Source organism: Phacochoerus africanus, chromosome 2, assembly GCF_016906955.1.
Source record: "Phacochoerus africanus isolate WHEZ1 chromosome 2, ROS_Pafr_v1, whole genome shotgun sequence".
NCBI classification, from domain to species: Eukaryota; Metazoa; Chordata; class Mammalia; order Artiodactyla; family Suidae; genus Phacochoerus; species Phacochoerus africanus.
Window position 1 is genome coordinate 35,437,737 of NC_062545.1, and position 23,282 is coordinate 35,461,018.

The following is a 23,282-nucleotide window of genomic DNA, read 5'->3' on the forward strand; positions in this document are numbered from 1 at the left end:
TGTGCAAGGGAAGTGCTGTCCTCAATGGAGAATGAAATTTTAGCCAGGGTAGGAAGATAGAGACAAAGTTTTGAAAGAAAGTTTGGTCCGCAATGAAATTTGCAAACCCTGAAGCATAGGGTTGAAGCCACAGTGAAAGAATTTGAGAGACAGGAAAGATAAGAGGGAGAGCAAGGGTGGGGGGTGATTGGTTCTTAATGGAGAGCAGTTGGCACTGAAAAATGGAGCATTATGAGAATCTTATGGTAGCAGAAAATCAATACCTGGGAATTGTTTGAAGACTCAGGTACCTAGAGGGAGGGGCTAAGTAAATATGATTTAAAGAACATGTCAAGGCCAATAGATTAAGAGATGATTACCTCCCTGTTCTTTAGGACCTGGGAACAGGAGCTTGGCTGTATGTAATAAATAAAGCAAAGGAGAGATTGGAAGCCTGACCAAACTTCACTAGAGGAGATGGCAATGTGGGGACTACCTCTAGCAAAGCAAGGTTCCTAATTGTTAAAATGCTAATATGCTTATAAAATGCCCAGTCTGCCAGAGATTTGCACCAAGAAGTACCGGGCCTTTGCAATACTTGACCATTCTGATCAAGTGTTCATTTTCTCTCCTCAGCCTTTCATATTTAACTTTCAGGTTTAAGCATTTTATTTATATTCTGCATTTCTTAAGTGTGGGATATACTACAATATAAATAATTTGCATGAACTGCTAATATTTTTACCTCTAAATATTTTAATATTATCAATTGAATTTTGTATGAAAAAACAAGAAGCTACATTCCTTCTTTCATGTAGTTTATTGCTTAGTACTGAGAAACTATGATTTAATCTAATAACCTGAAATAATATATTTTCCAAAGCATCTAATTCCAAATCAGGAAAGTTAAATCTGCTTTTAAGAGCTATGGGGTAGTACAGTCTTGACAATAAATTTAAAAATTTATGCCAAGTGATGAACTTTGCTTTTTGTGGGCTGTGTTTGAGTCACATCGAAACGAGTGTATTGGTCTAGTTCTAGTTAATACCGGTATTCACACTCTGATCTTTTGAGCTGTCCCTGGTAGTACCACCAGAAACCTATCTTTCGTCATTAAAAAAGGAAGATGAGCATGATCTACAAATGACTTACCACACTCTTTTAATTCACTGGTTAAGCTATTGAAGAAATTACATTTGAACAATTTAGAGTCTGAGACTGTTATATTTACATTTGTATTCTCACAATATTCCCAGGATCTGGAATTCTATGGCTAAATGTTTATTGAGGTACCAGTTATCTATTGCCACACAATGCTGCATACTCATCAGAAAAACTTAGTGGCATAGAGCCCAAAACACATTTTTCATGAGGCTCTGGGGTTCAGCTGACCTGAGTTAGTTTCAGCGAATTGAAGCTGGGTTTGCCCAAATGTCTGGAGCTCCTGGGGCTGTTAGTTGTCTTAGTTTGAATGGTTGCAGTAACCTGACTCTGCTTTCTGTGCTGCTGAACCTCCAGAAGGCTATAAAGACAAAAATACACAAAAATAATTGTGCAAACATCTTTCAAGTCTCTGTGTCACATGTATCAATATCCTGTTGGTCCAGAAGTCATATGGACAGGTCAAAAGTCGGAGTAGGGGGGTTCCCGTAGTGGCGCAGTGATTAATGAATCCAACTAGGAACCATGAGGTTTCGGGTTCGATCCCTGGCCTTGCTCAGTGGGTTAAGGATCCAGTGTTGCCGTGAGCTGTGGTGTAGGTTGCAGACGAAGTTCGGATTCCACATTGCTGTGGCTGTGGCATAGGCTGGCAGCTACAGCTCTGATTAGACCCCTAGCCTGGGAACCTCCATATGCTGCAGGAAGCGGCCCTAGGAAAAGGCAGAAAGACAAAAAAAAAAAAAGTCAGAGTAGGAAGGCACTGCAAAATTACATAAAAGGACATGGATGCAGAGAGGAGTGTAGAACTGAGGCCATCAGTGCAACTGGTCTACCACATTGAATGAATAAATGAACAAACTGGGAGACATATCCCTGATGCTCAGCACTGTTCTTTTCTGTTAATTTGGATAAATTATTTAAACATGTTGGACCCTAATTTCCTTATTGGTTCTTCTCTAGCATTAAAAGACCTTGATTCAATCTTCTAATGAAGCTTTTAATGAATTTAATAAAGTATACAGTCTGCAGAAGGAACCTGAGGAAAATTGTTGATTATCCTAACCTTTAGTGAACCAAAATGACTAGTGCGGATGGCCAAAATTTTTGTGGCTTTTTTTTTTTTTTGGTCTCTTCTAGGGCCACACCCATGGCATATGGAGGTTCCCAGACTAGGGGTCTAATCAGAGCTGTAGCCACCAGCCTACGCCACAGCCACAGCAACTCAGGATCCTTAACCCACTGAGCAAGACCAGGGATTGTGGCTATTTTTGACTCTGTGAATCACTCTGTGAATCTTTGAATATTTTGTAATCATATTTAAACTGAAGAACTTCTAATCTGAATTTGAGTATGAAGCAACATTCTTAAAGTTCAATTTCTTATTTAGGTCTTTAGTGTTTGCTCCTATTCCAGATGATGCTTTTAAAGCATACGATATGTCAACACAACATCAAACACTATGACATTTCTGATATATGAGATGTATTTTAGGGTCCATTGATGCTGTGCCCTAATAATTCATTGTTGGGATGAATTATCATTCTTAAATTGACTGGAGAAGCTTTGTTAACTTTGCATAATGTTTATAAAAATGTGGTTTGTTTTAAAGTAAATGTTATGATTAGTTTTATAATACTAAAAAGTACAGATAATAAAGAAATGAAATCTGTTCTTCATTATACAGTATGTAATTGTGTGATATAAAATCAAATGCTGGATTATTTACCTACAAAGAATAAAAACTGAGTAAAAATGTTCTAAGTGAAAAATATTTTGTAAACTTCACAAGAAGAAAGTAATATACACCAATGGTCTTTGAAGACGATATTCTGTGTCTGAGATGACTTCTTATTCTAGTTGCTTAGATTGCCTTAAAAATTCCATACCTAGATTACCAAAATATGTTGATGAAAATATAATCTATAACACTTTGACATATAGAATGTTCTGTTTCAGATATACAGAAAAAAAACTTGCCATATGATAAATGTTTATCCTTGTCATATCTCTGGGAAGCGTTTATTTGGAACTGATCATTTACTTGTGAAATCTGGCCTGTGTCATTTCAGAGTCTCCATGTAGACATATCCAAGAAACTGCACTCAAATCAAGCTGGCCTGGATTCAAATGTACCAGTTGGTTGTCAAAATGATTTGGCTTTTCTGGAAAAAGAAAGGAGAAAGACTGGAGCAAGTGCAGTAGCAGGCACCAGTGCAACCACAGGTCAGTTAAGCCACATGATACTGCTTTTAAGTGTCTACATGACAAACACACAATATACAAAGTCTTACTATCATTTTGTTTGGAAAATATGACTCAATCAAAGTGACGGTCCTCACCTATAAATAGCATTGAAATATAGTTTTAAGTGCGGCATAATATTAAACACTCACAATAATGATAGGTCTGTTCATTGTTTGCTGTTATTAGATTTTTCTTCTAACTTGTGGTTTTCATGGCCAAGGAAGTGTTTTATTTTAAGACTGCTTTTATTACTATGACAATAATATCTTTTAACTGTTTGCTAAATTTAACAAGAAGGATTAATGATTTGAGAAGAGATCAAAAGAATTGATTGCTTTTAATTTCAAGTGTCAAATAAGTAATCTAATGCAGACTTGAATTATAATAGTTTAGTTTATGGAGATGGCAATCTGATATTTTTCTTCTCTCCTAAAAACAAAACAAGAACAAATGGACTTGTGGAGAAGTTGATCACATTCAATTAAGCTACCCAGACTTACTTCCATATTGTGGAAATCTGGGATGAGTTAGCAAGGGAAATGAGAATTTTCTTTCTTGGCAATATTTTAAACACACCAAAGCAGCTCAAATTCTATTACACTTTATCTTTGAAACTTCGCATTTCGTTTATAGAAAAATTGAAACTAATTATTCTTAAGCATATGGTTTGTTCCTTTCTCCTCTTTATTTGGTTTTGTAGCAGCACTCTTTTTCCTCCAAGGGCATGTAAAAGTCAAAATACTAGATGTAAAGTCTCTGAAGTGTTTCTGCTGAAACTCTGTCTGTACAATCTGGTTTCTTTCATGTAGTTAACTTACTGGCTTCTGACACGCCTATAAAAATATCCCATAGAGCTTTTCTTATTACCTTTTCATTGACTCTTTCTGAATGATAAAAATGAAATTCTGTAAAGGGCTTTGAAAACCATACATATTGCAATTCCTCCAAATGTCGGATACTAACCAAATGTGACTATAAAAGAAACAACTACTGCAGTGAAAACTGCTGCAGCATGTTGAGTCTCAAGCTATTATTAAAGCATTGAAAACTGTTTTTTTCCTTAATATTATGGATCCTAAAAAGTAGCAGATAAACAATTGCTGAGATCAAAGTTTTTGTTTCAATCTAGGGAAACTTGCTGTCTGATCTTCCCTTGTGAGCACATCTTCTTCAGATGGTATGTGGCAGCCCCAGCTTTGTGCCCTAAAGGAATAGAGCATGTTATAACCAGGGCAGAACCTGCCTTGAACATATTGCCTGTTAGTGATGGTTTAAGAAAAAAGAGGACCTGGAATTAAAGTAATGGTTCTAGGCAAGTAAGACTTACTAACTTTACTCAAGAGAGTAAAATGAAATCTTTTTTACGTTAACTTCAACTTGAGTTTATTTAAAAGTTACCTAGTATGTACATCTGGGCAATATTTTCACATTCTTTCCCTCTTGTGATTATAATAAATTACAAAGTCTGTTTTCATTATGAATTATAAATTGTCCAACAATTCCATACATGAAAATATGAAAGTAAAGCAGAAATATAATCTTAAAGTTTCATTTTTGTCTTGTAAAATATAGTTTTTTTTTTTTTTTCATTAAGGGAAAAGACTCTTTGGGAGTTCCTGTTATGGCTCAGTGGGTTAAGAACCCAACATAGTATCCATGAGGATTCAGGTTCAATCCCTGGCCTCACTCAATGGGTTAAAGATCCAACATTGCCGCAAGCTGTGGCATAGGTCACAGATGTGGCTTAGATCCAGTATTGCTGTGGCTTGCTGTAGGCTGGCAATTGCAGCTCATATTCGATCCCTCGCTTGGGAACTTCCATATGCCGAAGGTGTGGCCTTAAAAAGGAAAACAAAAGAGACTCTTTGGATCTGAACTTGACATTTACTGTACACAGAATAGATAACTCATTTGTGAATATTCATTAACCACCATGGAGTTCAGAACAGGCAAATGATACCCTTTCTCAGCTTTCCCCTCTTTTTAATGTATAGATACAAGTCAGTCATTTCCTAAATTCTCTTTGGGTGAGGATGGCAGTTTTAGAGTCTTTGTAACATAGCACAGCAAAAAAAAAAAAAAAAAAAAAAAAAAAAAGGAGAAAAGGAGGGCAAATCAGAAAAACCTTATGAAGACAAGGAAGCTGCTTCTTTAGTTTTGCTCCTTTTGGACACCCAGATCTTATTTTTCAGTTAGATGAAGTGGAACCATTTCAAATATGTATCTAATAATTATACTAAAGGGAATTCTTTATTTTGGAATTCACCCTAGACATCTAGAAGATTTGCTGTAAATGAATGAACACATGTTGTGTAATGACAGTTTGCTCTCTTGCAGCCAGGAGCACAGGAAATTTTACCTTAGGATCAGCGCTGTCAGTCCCAGCTCCTTTTCACTTAAGAAACCAGTGAAAATGCTTCACCGGATCTTGTGGGTGACCTTCCTCTTTAGGTCCTTGATTTACTCTGGTTTCTCTTCAAGGCCCATGCCTTATTTGGGGAACATTGTTTTTAAGTCTGCATGTTGATTTGTCCATAAATTACTAAGAGTACAGTTCTCCGAAAGTAGGATGATTAAGTGAATAACCTTTGTAGTCTAAACTAAAGATTACGGGATTTAAACCTTGGCTCCCCCATTCACTAGATCTGTACTGTGGACAATTTGTTAAGGTCTCTGTCTCTTTATTTGTATATCTGAGTTGATAACATTGCTACACTGTGGGCTATTTTGATGACTACTTAGATAAAATAGACTAAAGCTGGTATAGTACCTAATAAACTCCAACTGAATCATAGTTATTATAATTAACTTCTGCATCTTTATTCGTTTATGTCTAAGGAAGACTTTACTTTCCGGTAGTATGTTTTGCAAAGTGCTGGCTTTGACTACCTGATGTGGCTTTTGCAGTCTTTGAGTTTCTGTCTGCACTTTTTTCCTTTGTATTCTCTTGGGAATTTCATGGCCTCTGAAAATCCAGTGGACATGGGAAGTGATTGGAAATTTTTTGGAGATGAGTCCCTGAATGCTCTGTGTCTAAGAGACACTGCAATTGTGAGGAGATGTGGAAGCCCTGAGCCACCCCATTGGACCCCTTCTTCATCTTGCCTTAGCTGTAGTAGCTCAGAAAGAGCTCGGAGCTTCCCTGTTCAATCAGGGATAGCACTGCTTTTGGAAGATGACATATTAAGTGCAAATATTTGTTTGGGTTTTTGGGTTTTTTTTTTGTCTTTTTGTCTTTTCTAGGGCCACACCTGCAGCATATAGGAGGTTCAGGCTAGGGGTCCAATCGGAGCTATAGCTGCCAGCCTACGCCAGAGCCACAGCAACACGGGATCCGAGCTGCATCTGCAACCTACACCACAGCTCATGGCAACGCCAGATCCCCAACCCACCGAGAGAGTCCAGGGATCGAACCCATAACCTCATGGTTCCTAGTCGAATTCGCTAACCACTGAGCCACGACAGGAACTCCACAAATATTTTTTTTAAGCTATTTGTTTCAAGTCCAGTTCCCAGGGTGGACTTGCTTGTGGAAAGTTTATTAAGAAATGTTCTCAGGGGCAGAGGAGTAAAACAGGTCTGGATAGAGGGAGAAGTTAAATCATAATACAGTCACAAAAAAGACCTCAGATGGTTGCAGAGGGGGCTCTGGACCGGCGTGGCTCTTCAAAGTTGGTCTCTTTGGGGTGATGAGGCCAGGTGTTTATAGCTCCTGCTTCAATCATTGGAAGCAGTGCCTTTGGGAAGGGGGGCGTGACTGTGGACAACGTGTCTTCCTTCAGCCCAGGACAAAGCCATTCATAAGAATTAACATTTACTTATGAGGATGGTCTGATTATTATGTCGGTTACACATTAATTGCAGATATTGCTTCTGGTGATCTTCCTGAGTAAACTTTTTTCCTCCTTATGTGTCTCTCAAAAAACTGCAGTCTTTGCCAAAAAAGATAATCTTTTAAGATCTGCCTCTTTGGTTTTTCCGTACATGTATGTTCTCTACTGAGCAAATTTTATACTCTCCTGATCAACATTCTCTAATGGAACGTCTTTGCTTTTGAAGCTTCAGCTATACTCTAATTATCTATACACCTTTAGACTAAACCCAAGCCATGGCTCATCCTCCGTAAATTAGACTTGCCAAGTCATGAGAAGACCCCTCTGTGAGAAGACCAAATGCAGGTGCTGTAAGGTCTAGTCCCAGCTCTATACATCCTAGACAGGCCATTTCATTTTTCTGAGTTATATTTCACTCATCAAAAAACGAGGTGCCCCAGTAAATTTTTGTGCCCTGTCGATTCTAAGAGCATGTGATTTTGTGGCCCATTCTGATATCATAGAGTCATAACACTGTTGTTTGTCTCTAAGTAAGACACATAGAAGCGAGTCACAACATCTAGAAACATAGTTGTGGTAAATTAAACACATGACAGGAAACAAGCTCCTTGGAAAAGCTCTTCACTGAGGTCAAGGTGAAAGCTGGAAAGAAAGAATGGATTTGTAGAAGATGAAAAAGGCTTTATGTTGAGCTTTAATTCAATCTTAATGTTTTACTCTAAACTTCAGATTTTACTTGTATGATAGGAAACAAAACATAAGGCACTTTTCTATCAAAACTATTTTGAGATGAGACAAGGTAAAGTTTCTATATTAAAAAACTTTGGCTGAATGACTGAATATATACTATCAAAAGATAGGTACTTTATTTTTTTATAATGATTTTTATTTTTTCCATTATAGCTGGTTTATAGTGTTCTGTCAGTTTTCTACTGTACAGCAAGGTGACCCAGTCACACATACATGGATACATTCCTTTTTCTCACATTATCATCTTTATTAAAATTGGGAAATAGGAATATATTTTATATTAGGAATATAAAAATATATATTTTATAGGTACTTCAGAAATTATAAAATTTATAAATTTATAAAATATATTCTTATTTCCCAATTTTAATAAAGGCACACTTCAATAATTCAGTGTTATTCTAGATAATGCATAATTCTAAGCACGACAATTACTTATACTCTCAAAGACTAGAGAATCTGTTATTTAAGCTATTGGATAATTTCAAACTAGGAATTCCAAAAGCTGGTGTATCTTTTATCCATCTATTTAACATCAATGTATATTTTTCATATTATAAACAAAATAATGACACCAGTAGAATCTCCCTTACATTTCCAGGGAACACTGTTTTCAACTTAGAAATAATGACAACCTAAAGTAAAATGTTCTAAGATTGCTCTTTATTTTATAGCAACCTATTTCCCTCTTTGGGAAGGTTTAAATGTTTAAGAATATGCTGGAAGGAGAACCCGCAGTCATTTCATTCTTTGAACAATTCTGAAATATCATTTCCTATTAGGCAGTTGTGTGAATACTGACAGCCTTGCCCCTCTTCTTCCCTAGAGATTAATTTATTTCCTGCAGCACTCGCTCTTCATGGAAAATCCGACTCGTCAGCCTTCACCAATGGGAGATCTCATCAGCAGAATGTTAATTATAAAAGCAAAAAACCATATAGTATATTGAAAGGGAAAAACAGTTCTTCAGGCAAAGAAATCTTTTCCTTTTCTTTTCTTTCCACTCCATTCTCTCCTCAATCTGTGGCCAGAAGGGGAACATTAACCACTGGGGAAACATTCTGCAAGGTGGTGGGGGACAGAGAAAGTGTGCAGGCTTTGCCACCACACAGACCCAAGACTGATCTGTAATTCAAAGAATGCCAGATTTCTTTGGAATTTTGTTTCCTTAGCTGTAAAATAAAGATAAAAATACTCGCCTCACACAAAATTGTATAAGACTGGCAAACAGTAGACACTAGAGGATTGCTATCATTATTATTTAGCACTTACTGTGTATTGATTGCTGTGGCATAACATCGACCATGTCTCAAGTTGGTTTATAAAGGAATCTATTAGCAATTTGAAGAAATATATCCTTCAGCTCCCAGGAGTTAGGCGTATAAGACTAAAACAGATTATTGAGATACAGATAACAAACAGGTTATTTGAAGTCATGTCTTACTCTTCATTTCCTTTCTCTTCTCATTACCACTCTTATAATTTTCATAGTGCTTGCTAGGGACTTATGAACTTATTTTTTTCATCAATAAGTTCTTTAAAAAATCCAAAAGCTGTTTACTAATAGTTTCAGCTTTATCGATTCAGACTTGAAACTGTGTTTGAGTTTATTTTAAAATTGTTTTCTCTAAAATAAAAATAGTCTGTTTCTATTTGATTCAGTCTCAGAAATAAAACTTTGGTGAATTAAGTCTTGAGACAAAGAAAATAATAGTATTGCATCAAAGTAAAGTTGAGCAATACCAGATGAAGAAACAAAATCAATTATTGTAAGCTCAGAATAATCGTTTTCTCAGTAATGTGATTGTGATTAACAAGTCCGTTTAAGTAAAGTCACTTTTTGTTTGCCCCGTATGATTTCATGATTTGAGTGTAACACCAGAAAGAAAAGCAATTGAAGCATTAGATGATAAAATAGAAAAAAGAAGAGATGTCATGGTGCAAACCCATAACGAATGAGACCTGATACAGGGCTGCGACAGCAGACGTGAGCTGTGTGCATGGTGTGCAAAGTATGATAGGTACTAGTCTTTCATATGACAAAATAATATTTTTCTTAAGACCATCAACAACACCTTAACTTAATTTAACGGGGGACTGGATCTATAGGGTGACCTCTGACTTTGACCTTTATGGAGTCATGTACAAATCATTGTTTGATCTTTTGTCATGGTAAATGAGTTTTTTGAAACTATAGAGTTTTCTTCTAAATAATGTTTTGAACCTTTCACCAATTTCCTAATTTTCCTAATGAATAACTTTCAATATTATTATTTTAAATTTCCTTTCCCCTTTTCTCTAACTTTTTTTCTTGTTGGCAGGTGACAGTCTTTCTTTTATTCATTATTTCATTCTTTTATTCATTATTCATTCATTCTTTTATTCATTATTCATTCATGAGGCCAATGAATTAAGCAAAGCAAAAAAGAACAGATGATAATAATTTTCAAAATTTATCTCAGTCTCTAAGTTCTTGTGAATAAAAAAGTCACTCAATGAGCATGTTAAAAATACGTATTCTTGTGGGTAGAAATACATTTCTAGAGTTTTGGGTGATGGGTCAGATCTGTCGCATTGACTGTATTGCCCACAAGTTAGGATTTTTTTTTCCACTTTTTACATAGTTGAAAATAAAGGAATATTGTCTGATACCTGAAAATTATCTGAAATTCAAATTTCAATGTCTATATAAAATTTTATTGGAGCACAGCCACACTTATTCATTTACACATTGTCTGTGGCTGCTTTTGTCTTGTATTAGCAGAACTGAGTAGTTTTGACAGAGACTGTATGCAAAGCCTAAAATTTTTACTATCTGGCCCTTTAGATGCAATTTGTTAACCTCTGCTCTAGAGAGTCTGATTCAGAAGTGCTCAGAAAGAAATGAAGTATCGAATTGATTTCAGCATGTTTTTTGGGGTGATTGTAATACAGGTGTCTGTGGACCGCACTTTGAAAGGCAAAGCATCTGAACAACCTGTCTCTTCATTTCCCCTTCTCTTTATCACACCCACTCTATCAGCAAATCCTATCGGCTTTATCCTCAAACAGTATCTAGAATATGTCTGTTTTTTACTTGTTCACTGCTATCGACATAGTCCAAGCCATCATCATTTGTCATCTGGATTCTTATATTGGATTCTTCACTAGACAGTCTACTTCTCCCCTTGCCTCATACTGCCCGTTCTCAACGAGATAACTTTAGTGAATGTGTTAAAATATTAGTCAGATCATGTAACTCTTCTTCAGAATCCTCCAGTGGTCTCTTCACTTCTCCCCCTTTCTCTCTATTCTAGCTACATTGGCCTCCCAGCTGGTCCTCAAAAGCTCTAGGGGTGCTCCATCCTCAACACTTACACAGACTGTTTTCCCTAAGTGTCATAATCTTCCTGCAAGAGCTGCCTGGCTTCATGTTTATCTCATTTAGGTCTTTTCCTTAGCCATTACCTTCTTGTTGATTTCTTCTATGAACACCTTATTTTTCTGGGACTACTTGTCTCCCTTATGCCATCTAACATCCTATATACTTTGCTTCTTTATTTTAATTATGGGTCACCTTTCCTACATGGGGGCACCATGAGGACAGGAACTTTTATGCATTTGCTCTATCCTTAGATTTAAAAGAGTGCCTGGCTTCTTGTAGGTTCTCAATAAATATTTATTGAATAGAGAAATGAACCCCATACCCTCACTCTTTACTGACAGATAATTTATGACACCTATCAAACATTTTCTGTATGCAAAAACGGTTGCCAGGAGTATAAATATAAGACTTATCTTTGGAAATGATGCAATGTCTTATAACCATCACAGTTGAGAAGAATAAAGCAGCTATTAACTTGTTATCATTTGTTTTTTCTTTTTTATTTTATTATGTTATTATTGTTATTATTATTATTAAAGTATAGTTGATTTACAATGTTTCATCAAGTTCTGTTGTACAACAAAGTGACCAAATCATACACATTTCCCTGTGCTGTACAGTAGGACCCCATTGCCCGTCCATTCCAGATATAACAGTTTGCATCCCCCAAACCCCCAAGATGCCCATCCTTCCTACTACCTCCCCTTTCTTCCCTTCCTCTCCACCCCAAACCCCAAATCTTCTCTTCTTGGCCATGCTCTGTTTCTGTTTTTTGTTTGTTTTGTTATTTTTAGATAGGATCATCTGTTCCATATTTTAGATTCCACAAATAAGTGATATTATACAGTATTTGTCTTTTTCTTTCTGGCTTACTTCACTTAGTATGAGAGTCTCTAGCTCCATCCATGTTGTTGCAAATGGCATTAGTTTGTCTTTTTTATGGCTGAGTAGTATTCCATTGTATATACATACCACATCTTCTTGATCCATTCATCTGTTGATGGATATTTAAGTTGTTTCCATGCCTTGGCTATTGTGAATAGTGCTGCTCTGAACATAGGGGTGCATGTATCTTTTTCATTGAAAGTTTTGTCTGGATATATGCCCAGCAGTGGAATTTCTGGATCATATGGTAGCTCTATATTTAGTTTCCTGAGGTACCTTCATACTGTTTTCCATAGTGGTTGTACCATTTACATTCCAACCAACTGTGGAGGAGGGTATATTTTTCTCAACACCCTCTCCAGCATTTGTTGTTTGTTGACTTGTTCATGGTGGCCACTGTGAGTGGTATAAGGTGGTACCTCATTGTAGTTTTGATTTACATTTCTCTAATAATTAGTGATATTGAGCATTTATTCATAGGCCTGTTGCCCATCTGTATATCTTCTTTGAAGAAACGTCTATTTAGGTCTTCTGCCCATTTTTCATTTGGTTGTTTGTTTTTTTATTGTTGAGTTGCATGAGCTGTTTGTATATTTTGGAGATCAGGCCCTTGTCTCTTGCATCATTGGCAAAGATTTTCTCCCATTCTGTGTGTTGTCTTTTTGTTTTTTTTAATGGTTTTCTTTACTGGGCAAAAGCTTTTGAGTTTGATTAGGTCCCATTGGTTTATTTGTGTCTTTACTGTCATTATTCTAGGAGGTGGATCAAACAAGATGTTGCTGTGGTTTATGTCAAAAAACTTTCTGCCTATGTTTTCCTCCAGTAGTTTTATAGTGTTTGGCATTATATTTAGGTCTTTAATCCATTTTGAGTTTATTTTTATATATGGTATTAGAGTTCTACATTCATTCTTTTACATGTAGCTTTCTAGTTTTCCCAGAACCATTTATTGAAGAAGCTATCTTTCTTCCACTGTATGTTCTGCCCTCCTTTGTCATATATTAGTTGCCCATAGGTACCTGGGTCTATATCTGGGCTTTCTATTCCTGTTCCATTGGTCTATATTTCTGTTTTTGTGCTAGTACCATATTGTTTTGATGACTGTAGCTTTGTAGTGTTGTCTAAAGTCAGGAAGCTTGATTCCTCTATTTTCGTTTTTCTTTTTCAATATTGCTTTGTCTATTCAGGGTCTCTTGTGTTTCCATACAAATTTTAAAATATTCTGTTCTAGTTCTGTGAAGAATGTCTTTGGTTTGAGAGGGATTGCATTGAATCTGTAGATTGCCTTGGGCAGTATAGTCATTTTGACAATATTGGTTCTTCCAATCCAAGAGCGTAATATATCTTTCCATCTGTTTGTGTCATTTTTTATTTCTTTCATCAGTGTTTTATAGTTTTCAGAGTATAAGCCCTTTGTCTCTTTAAGTAGGTTTATTCCTAGGTATTTTATTCGAATTGATGTGATTGTAAATGGGATGCTTTCTCTGATTTCTCTTTCTGATCTTTCATTATTAGTATATAGAAATGCAATTGATTTCTTTTTTCTTTTGTCTTTTTGCCATTTCTTGGACCGCTCCCGTGGCATATGGAGTTCCCACGCTAGGGTTCTAATCAGAGCTGTAGCTGCCAGCCTATGCCAGAGCCACAGCCATGCGGGATCCGAGCTGTGTCTGTGACCTACACCACAGCTCACGGCAATGCCGGATTGTTAACCCACTGAGCAAGGCCAGGGATTGAACCCGCCACCTCATGGTTCCTAGTCAGATTTGTTAACCCCTGTGCCACAATGGGAACTCCTGATTTCTGTGTATTAATTTTGTAGCCTGCAACTTTGCCAAATTCACTGATGCATTCTAACAGTTTTCTGGTGCTGTTTATCATTTGTTTTTTCAATATCAACCAATAACTTAATGACAAAAGATGCTAAGAAAAAGTAAGGAAAGAATGGCATAGATATCAAATTCACTTGAAAATGTTTGGAAGAGATTCCAGGAAACCATATTCACAATCAAGCTGCTTCCTAGAGCAGGTAAATGTGCTTACTGCAGGCTTGAGTGTTCACCATCAATTTCAACAATTTGAGGACCCTGACTCTTGAAGTTCCCAAAAGGGAAAATGCAGGGTCTGACTAGCCTCAGTTCAATAACTCTTTGGGAAACATCATCTTCATAAGAAAATGTAAAGCATTTTTGCATATACCTGAACTGGATTCCTCAAAACTAAAAGGAAAGAGCTTTAATCTTTGGCTTTAATCCTCTCATTCAAAAAATTACTCATCTAATTTTATAGTTCTTTTTAAAGGTTCATTTTGTGGTTTGAACAGTAGCTTATTCTTACAAAGATATGGGTTTTTGACTGTTGAGGGACATTTTAACCATTGAAGAATATGTTTTAGGGAGAAAAACCATACAAAATAAAAGAAAACAAAACTACCATCTTTATCTGTTCTCCTATGGATGAGGGTTTGGTTTGATCTCTGAGGAACTGAGTGTATATGATTCCACATTCCTCAGTTAATGTGATCATCTAAGTATCTATGAATATTCAAAAGTAATCAGTCAATATTCAATTCAAAGTAAGAAACATCACCTTCAAATTGAGTTTGTGATGTTTTCCAAAGGAATGGTGAATGAATGCTGTAGGAATTGAGGGCTTTAAATCAGTTTGAATTTTGAAGCCTAAATTATTGTCAGAAAAATCAGTTAGTTCTTTCACATTTTGAGATTTCTTGAAAGTCAGTGCAGTAGACAGTTTCTATTCAATGTGAAATCACCTCTGTCAGCTTGAGATGGCCACTAGAGCAAGGCGTTATTTAGGGCATCCCTACCCTGGGTGGAAGACTGGACTAGATCAGGCAAGGAGAAGCCACTTATAAGGTCCCTTGCAAAACTAAGATTATTTAAATCCTATTATTTTATAGAGAGATAATCTAATTATTCCAATCCCTCACCTCCCATTTTTCTGCTTAGCTCTGTACTATCTTAAATCAGTTTATTGACAAGGGAGAGTGAGACTAATAACTGTCAAGATGACAGATTGAACTTTCAAACTACAGGCCTATAATAGTCTTATGTGAATATGAGATAGTAATCACAAGTGATATTTCTGTAGCACTTTACATTGTACAAAGCACTTGCAGGTCCATTGTTTCATTTGATGTTTCCTCAACTCTGTGATTCAGTTATTACTACCCAAATTCATTCACTGGTAAGAAAATGGAATTCAGAGATTCCTCAAGATGCACAACCAGTAAGTCTTGGAATCAGGAATCAGATCGAGTTCTTCAGATTGTTTCTCTGTACTACAATATATCTATTTCATTTTCCCTCTCTCTCTTCTCGCCTTAGGAAAAGCAATGCTGTGAGGGAGAAATTCAGTTGTTATCTGTTTTTACAGATAAAGTCACAAAGATAGGAGGCAGAAGTGGGAGTTAAATCTGGGCATACTGCCTAAAAATGCTGTGTTCTTTCATCTATAATGCACATCCTACAGTGTGTAGTTTTATTGCTGTTTGTGATAAAAGGAAGACCCGAAAATCTAAAGGCAGCATTTGGGGATAGTAGGTGATGAGGAGAGAAAATGAAATTAAGAAGAGCCTGGAATCAGCGATCTTCTTCTCATCAGACCCCACCTCCCAGCCCTCGGCCCCACTTAGCACTAAGGGGAGATGTTGACAGAGGAAGGTAACATCACACTGTCAGGGAAATTAATATGATGTGTGGAGAAATTCCACTTCTTTCTGCTTTGGCATCTCCTTTCTTCTTTCCCAGTTAGTCTGTGAGCTCCTTAGAGGTCATAGAACTGTATGTTTTGTCTTTATATTTCACACATATGATGAAAATAGCTAGCAGTAGGTGAGATAGTAAACGTCTTTATTGTAAAATATAAAACCCTTACATTTATTGACTAATTTAATCTTTGTCATAACCCTGTAAAACAGGCATTGTTATCCCTTCCCCCTTCTTGTTTTTAAAGATGAAGAAATAAGGCACATAAACGTTTGGTAACTTCCTGAAAGTTATAGAGCCAGTATGTACTAGAAAAAGAAGGAAGGAAGAAAGGAAGGGAGGGAGGGAGGAAGTGGAAGAGGGAGGGAAAGAGAGAGGAAGAGGGCAAGAAAAGAAGGAAAAAGTGGAGAATGGAGGAAGGAAGGGAGGTGGCAAGAAAGTGAGAGGCTAGCGCATGCTCAGGGGTGAGAGCCTCGGAGTGTTCCTCTCCAGGTCCGCATGACTAGGACTTAACAGATCGCGGGTGCAATGAGATGTGGCAGAGTGAAAGAACTGATCAATTTTTCTGTACCTCTTGACTATTATAGTTCATGCCATTAAGATGTTTTTTAAACCACCCAAACCCCATGCTCCACAAACCCAGAATGGAAAGAAATATCTGTCTTTCATGAACTGAGACTGAATTCCTGTCTGCAGTGTGCCTTGAGAGTGTGATATGATGTGTTAATGTCTAGTCTGTGTATAGGTCCATTAGAAACTAGAAATTGTATACAGCTTGCGCTTGAGACCTGTTGCTTTTATTCAGTATAACATTATAGGTACCCCTTTCTGCTCTGCCATCTTTAGCACTACACTGTGTTTGGGCTTCATTCCGTAGCCGTTGTGTCACAGCCAAAGTGATGGGTCTGCAATCAGACATTTTTTTTAGAGCACAATCAAGCTCCAGTCTCTTACTAGCTGTGTGATTGCTGGGCAAGCCTCTTAACTTCACTGTGGATTCAGTTTTTTTATCTTACATTAGCTATGTAATAGAGTTTTTTATAAGGATAAACTAAAACGCAAAGAAAAGCACTTTGTAAACTGAAAAGCATTCTAAAAATTTAAGGTTTTATCTCATAGAAATATCTACTTTGTTTCTGAAGAATTTACATTAATTCTTTGCTTTTGTGGATTTTTTTAGCTCTTCTTATTTTATTCCCAATTATTTCTCAAAAAAATATATGCATGTGACTGTCCTACAATGTTTGAACGAAAGTAGTTTCTTTCCTGACTATGGCTAATACATATTTTTCATGAACCCCTCTTAATCTTTTTTCTTATAGAAATCTTCAAAAAATGAAAAACATCGAAAATAACTAGATGTGAATGAAACCGCTTGGGCGGTGAATATAAATGTTGCAGTGGAAAAGAAAACCTCGCCTTCTAGCTGAAAAAAAAACCAGATATTCCTCAATGGACCCCAGAAGAAACTTGACTGGCCACTGCAAAGGAGAGAACAAACTTAAAAATTTTAACAGAGAAAACTTACAGAGCAACCTATGATATGAAATTCACATGGTCTATTCTGTTGTGCCAAAATTTGTATGTATTGTTTTATTGTTATTTAGGACATATTTATTTAATGTGCACACTTTCGATGGTTCTTATCTCTACTACCAACAATTAAGCTCATCGAACATTTTCTCAGAATTTGTTTTGGCACTTTTTAGTGTTACCATCATTCCTGTTAAAAATAACAAAGTTATTTAGAGTGATCTAAAATACCCAGGTTTCTTATCTAATTCCCTTGAAGCTGTGGAAGTGAGTTTGACTTCACATTTTCATTATGTTTTAGAAATACACTATGAATAAGTATGTTTGAGGCTTAACAGCCAAATCCATTGTGAGTTACAGGAATTTTCTATAACTTTCTCCACTGTCCTCTAATAACCAGAGTTCATTACTGCCATATCACCAAAGATCTGATAATATGTTTTCATGTCCTGTACACTAGAAAATCCCTTAGATGAATGTTTATTAGAACCATAGGAGAGCCATATTCACTTGTGTATAACTATCTCATTAAAGCCATACAGGAACTTAATGCCAAGCTTTGGGCTTGGTTCATAGGTCATACTCTATACAGAAACTTAGCTAATTTCATATTTCATAATTATTTTACATTATGTCTAGAAAATATTCATTGATTTAGTACTAAAAAGTTTTTGAAGGCAGCAAATCATGAAACAACTTTTCAACTGAGAAAAAAAATGAAAGTCTTTTGTATGATATTTGTATTCTGATCTTTTTTCTTCCTTTTTAAGTTGAAATGAACCCTGATTTTCAATACCCAAAGATTGTTAGTGATTTGATATGGTTATATTATTTGTTTATTTCCTATTTCTGAGGTTTTCTGAGATGGTTTCACTTTTATTTGTTTTGCTTGTTTGTGCCCATAAGAACAGGAACTTTTGAAAGTTTATGTCCCCACATTTGGTTGTTGGCGTCCACTGAGAATCCTTTCTCAACAACCTTGGCAGACAGACTCAGAGAACTCACAGGCCAAGTTGTTATTTTTAAAGAACAATGAATAATTAGTATTTTTATTTGGTATATGAAAACAAATCTATACTCTTAGTAAGTACAATTCTTTGGTTAGAAAAATCAAGACAATACATGTCTTAGTTTGGTTGTAAATCATCAGGGGTTTTCTAGTGGAAATCATATATAACATGTCTCACAATGTAGTTCTTTTCTATACTGTGCTTTCCAGTTCTCTTGAATTTGAAAGGTGTCATAAACATCCTATTCATCTATGGAAGATTTGGGAAGGTTGAAAATAAATTTTCTTTTGCATATGTGTATGTTCTTTGTCATGTTTAACTATGGAATAACTATCTTCCTGTTGTTAACAACTAAGATAGTCTTAACTGGGGTCGAAGTCAGTTCTTTACTATTAAGGAAGAGGCTCCCTGTGTTAAGAAGCCAGGAGGGATACCCTGCTCCCCTCAACCAGGGACCCATAGTGCTGAGCACAAGGACCAAATTTCACAGTATGTCTGGATAACGTAGATAGATGCCAAGACTTGAGTGATTAACGCTGCCCTCTTACTAACTGAGTCAAACAATTTTAGGAAGGAGATGAGAAAGGAGAAAGCAAAGTGTCTCTGAGATGTGTTTAGCTCTCATAACCAAGACTTTTATGTAAGAAGTGTTTGTTTTAAGATCAAAGTCAACATTAATGAGACTTCTGGATGTTTATCCAAAAGCTTATGTAACATAATTACTTCTAAAAGGAAGAGAGTATGTAAAATTCATGAGAAGGAAGAGTCAGAATTAGGATCCCAATATATCCTCTAAGGCTGGAATACTGAAAACTGAATCCAATAGAATGAAAGTATCCTTTAGATTTTACCATCAAAATATTTGCTAAGTTTTGCCACTTTTTAGTGCTTCTATTGTACCACTGTGGCCCAAGTTCAATCATCTCTTCTTGAGTTTCTGCAGTAACCCTGTAACCAGTCTCTCTGTTCCTGCTCTTGCTACTGATCAATCAGTTCTTAACACAGCAGCCAGAGTCATCTCATTAAAACAACAGTATTCCACACCACAGTTGCTTCTCACCTCACTCAGAATAAAATCCAAAATTCCTAAAATGATCTACAAAGCCCTACACAATCTGTTCCTGTTACTTCTCTGACCTCTTGTCCTCTCACTCATTGTGTCCAAGTCATACCGGCCTCCTCACTGCTCATCAAACAAGACAAAACTGTCTTGCCTCTAGGCCTTTGACTTTGCTTTCTCTCCATCAAGAACTGCCCTTATCTCAGATACCCACACAGGTGACCCCCTCACTTCCCTCTGATTTCATACAAATGCCTGCCCTGACCCCACAACCTTAAACTGGAACCTAAACCCCACCTGGTTCTTCTTGACTCCTTCCCACTTTATTTTATTTTATTTTTCTCCCTAATAGTTGATTCTATCTTTTATATAAAAGATTTATCTTTTTTGGCTCTTCATGAGTGGTATTGATTTCTGCCAATACCCCAGGATGCAATATTAGTTTATAATCACTAGATTGGCCAGAAGTAAATGAAGGTAATTTTAAGGGATTCAGTTCAGCTTTTTCTACTAGAAGAGCCAGACCAAGGGACCATTGCTATGGTTCCAAGAGCCGATATATATGTCTGTTTTGATTATAATTTGGGAAATGGGGAAATGAGCACGGGTGGGGTCTGTGGGACCAGTGTACCCACTTTGAGATGGACTGGGCCCAGAAGACTATTATTTGAACTACTCTAAGGGGTTATACTGCTTATGAAAGGTAAGTATAAGCACAATGTCCATGACCATCACAATTATTTATTATATATTCTGTCATTAATGTACTGAAACCATACTAAAGAATGGCCTTTAGGTGACTAGGCTGAGAGGCCTTACTCCCTGTAGCTTCCCTACGCTGATGTGATGCACACTCTTAACATTTTCTTGTCATTTTTTGATAACAGTGCAATGATTGGGCACGTGAGATGCTGCATCTGGGTGTCTGAAGGCTCCAGGATTTTCTTGCTCTGCATAATGCTTGCTATCTGTTGTTTACCCTTTACTAAGGTAAGCAAACTTGTTGCTGGATAAGCCTGTTGTGTCTTGTATATTGACTGACAATCTGAAACTGAAACTTATTCTACTGGTCTTGTCTTTGTAAAAATACTGAAAACCATAAAGATATTAGAAAAAAAAGTGACAGGAGTTCCCATTGTGGTGCAATGGCGTTGGCAGCATCTCTGCAGTGCCAGGACACAGGTTTGATCTCCAGCCTGGCACAGTGGGTTAAAGGATCCAGGGTTGCTGCAGCTGCAGGCGTAGGTCAAACTGCAGCTTAGATCTGATCCCTGGCCTGGGAACTCCATATGCTGCAGAGTGGCCATAAAAGGGGGAAAAAAAGTAATAATAATAAAAAAAAATATGGCACAACAGAAAAAAAAGTTTTTGGGGATAGTAGATCTTAAGCCATCATCCAGAATGCAGTTTAAAAAAAATAGAAAATTGTAAAAAAAAAGATGTTAAAAAGACATTGAGATGAGTGTATGAAGGCACAAGATTTATTTAATTGGCGTTGGAGCAGGAGAAATTGGGAGACTGGTGCAAGGCTGAAGTGAGACAAAATGCAAAGATATGATATCTGAGAACTTTCTAGAATTAGTAAATAAATCTTTCTCAGATTTGGAAAATACAGAATATCCCAACAAGGATAAAAAGTAATGTCCCAATATATCATATAATAATGAAATTTGAGAAGGTGGATACAGGAATAAGGCTGGTACATCAATGGGGCAAGCAGTAAACTTTACCAAGGCCAAAACAGAAGCTGGAAGCCAGGGTATGGGGGAAACACTCTTAAGAGCTGTGAACCAAAACAATTTTTTTAAAAAATAGAAATAAAAGACTTTTACAGGTTTGGAAAAAAAGAGAGGACTTATAATTACTTGAATTTCCAGTATAGAACTATATAAAGGATGTACTCTTAAGAAAGAAAATAAATCCAGAAATAAAGATCTGAGAATCAAGAAGGAATAGTATGTTAAGATAACTCACAGAATCAAGACAATATTTGCCATATACACATCTAACAAAAGAATTGTACCCAGAGTATATAAATAACTTCTACAAATCATTAAGTAAAATGCAGACAACCTAATTTTAAGGAAGGATAAAGGACTGAAGCAGGCATTTCATAAACAGGGATATCCAAATGGATAATGAGCATATGTAAATGTGCTCAAAATCACAGCAGTCTTTAGGAAAATTCAAATTAGAGCCACGATGACATATACCATTACAAATCCACCAGATGGCTAAGATTTTTTTTAAATGACAAGAACAAGTTTTGAAGAAAGTGTGGAGCAATCAGAGCTCACACATATTGCTGGTGGGAGTTTAAATTGATATATCTACTTTGGAAAACTGCAGTATCTACCCAAGCTAAACAAATACCAACTCTTGAGCCCAGAATTTCCACTCATAGGTGTAAGTGAAACAAAACTTAAATGCATTCACCTACTAATAAGACATGCACAAAGTTGTATGTTAGCAACCCTATTCATGTAGCTTCAGATGACGTAATCCATGTTCATGAGCCATAGACTAGACAACTAAAGTGTGAAAAATGATGCAGCCATGAGAGTGCAATGATACCTGTAACAAGGTGAATATATTTCAAAACCATAATGTTGAGTGATAGAATCGAGATGCAAAAAATATATGCTTCATGATTCTTTTTATATTAATCCTAAGAACTGGCAACATTGTTTTATGTTAACTGAAGAAAGTATGTTGTTTGCATTTGGGTTGGTAATGACCAAGAGAGGGTACAATATAGCTTTCTGGGGAGCTGTCAGTGCTGCATATCTTTTTTTTTTTTTATAATGTTTTTATTTTCCCACTGTGCAGCAAGGGGGTCAGGTTATCCTTACATGTATACATTACAATTACATTTTTTCCCCCAGCCTTTCCTCTGTTGCAACATGAGTATTTAGACAAAGTTCTCAATGCTATTCAGCAGGATCTCCTTGTAAATCTATTCTAAGTTGTGTCTGATAAGCCCAAGCTCCCGATCCCTCCCACTCCCTCCCCCTCCCATCAGCCAGCCACAAGTCTCTTCTCCACATCCATGATTTTCTTTTCTGAGGAGATGTTCATTTGTGCTGGATATTAGATTCCAGTTATAAGTGAGATCATATGGTATTTGTCTTTGTCTTTCTGGCTCATTTCACTCAGTATGAGATTCTCTAGCTCCATCCATGTTGCTGCAAATGGCATTATGTCATTCTTTTTTATGGCTGAGTAGTATTCCATTGTGTATATATACCACTTCTTCCGAATCCAATCCTCTGTCGATGGACATTTGGGTTGTTTCCATGTCTTGGCTATTGTGAATAGTGCTGCAATGAACATGCGGGTGCACGTGTCTCTTTTAAGTAGAGTTTTGTCCGGATAGATGCCCAAGAGTGGGATTGCGGGGTCATATGGAAGTTCTAAGTATAGATTTCTAAGGTATCTCCAAACTGTTCTCCATAGTGGCTGTACCAGTTGACATTCCCACCAACAGTGCAGGAGGGTTCCCTTTTCTCCACAGCCTCTCCAGCACTTGTTATTTGTGCATTTATCAATGATGGCCATTCTGACTGGTGTGAGGTGGTATCTCATGGTAGTTTTGATTTGCATTTCTCTTATAATCAGCGATGTTGAGCATTTTCTCATGTGTTTGCTGGCCATCTGTATATCTTCTTTGGAGAAATGTCTATTCAGGTCTTTTGCCCATTTTTCCATTGATTGATTGGCTTTGTTGCTGTTGGG

At 36.6% G+C, this 23,282-nt stretch overlaps 1 protein-coding gene across 2 annotated transcripts in view; it reads left to right on the top strand.

The window, feature by feature from the left end:
- The window catches only part of THEMIS (thymocyte selection associated), a 195,219-nt gene extending 176,438 nt beyond the window's left edge, over window positions 1-18,781 (top strand). For both annotated transcript variants that reach the window (XM_047758998.1, XM_047759008.1), the window contains 2 exons: window positions 3,210-3,363; window positions 17,267-18,781. In XM_047758998.1, coding sequence (XP_047614954.1) covers window positions 3,210-3,363; window positions 17,267-17,283 — 171 coding nt within the window. In that variant the 3' untranslated portion in view covers window positions 17,284-18,781. The remainder of the gene's footprint in view (window positions 1-3,209; window positions 3,364-17,266) is intronic.
- Window positions 18,782-23,282: the final 4,501 nt, after the last annotated feature.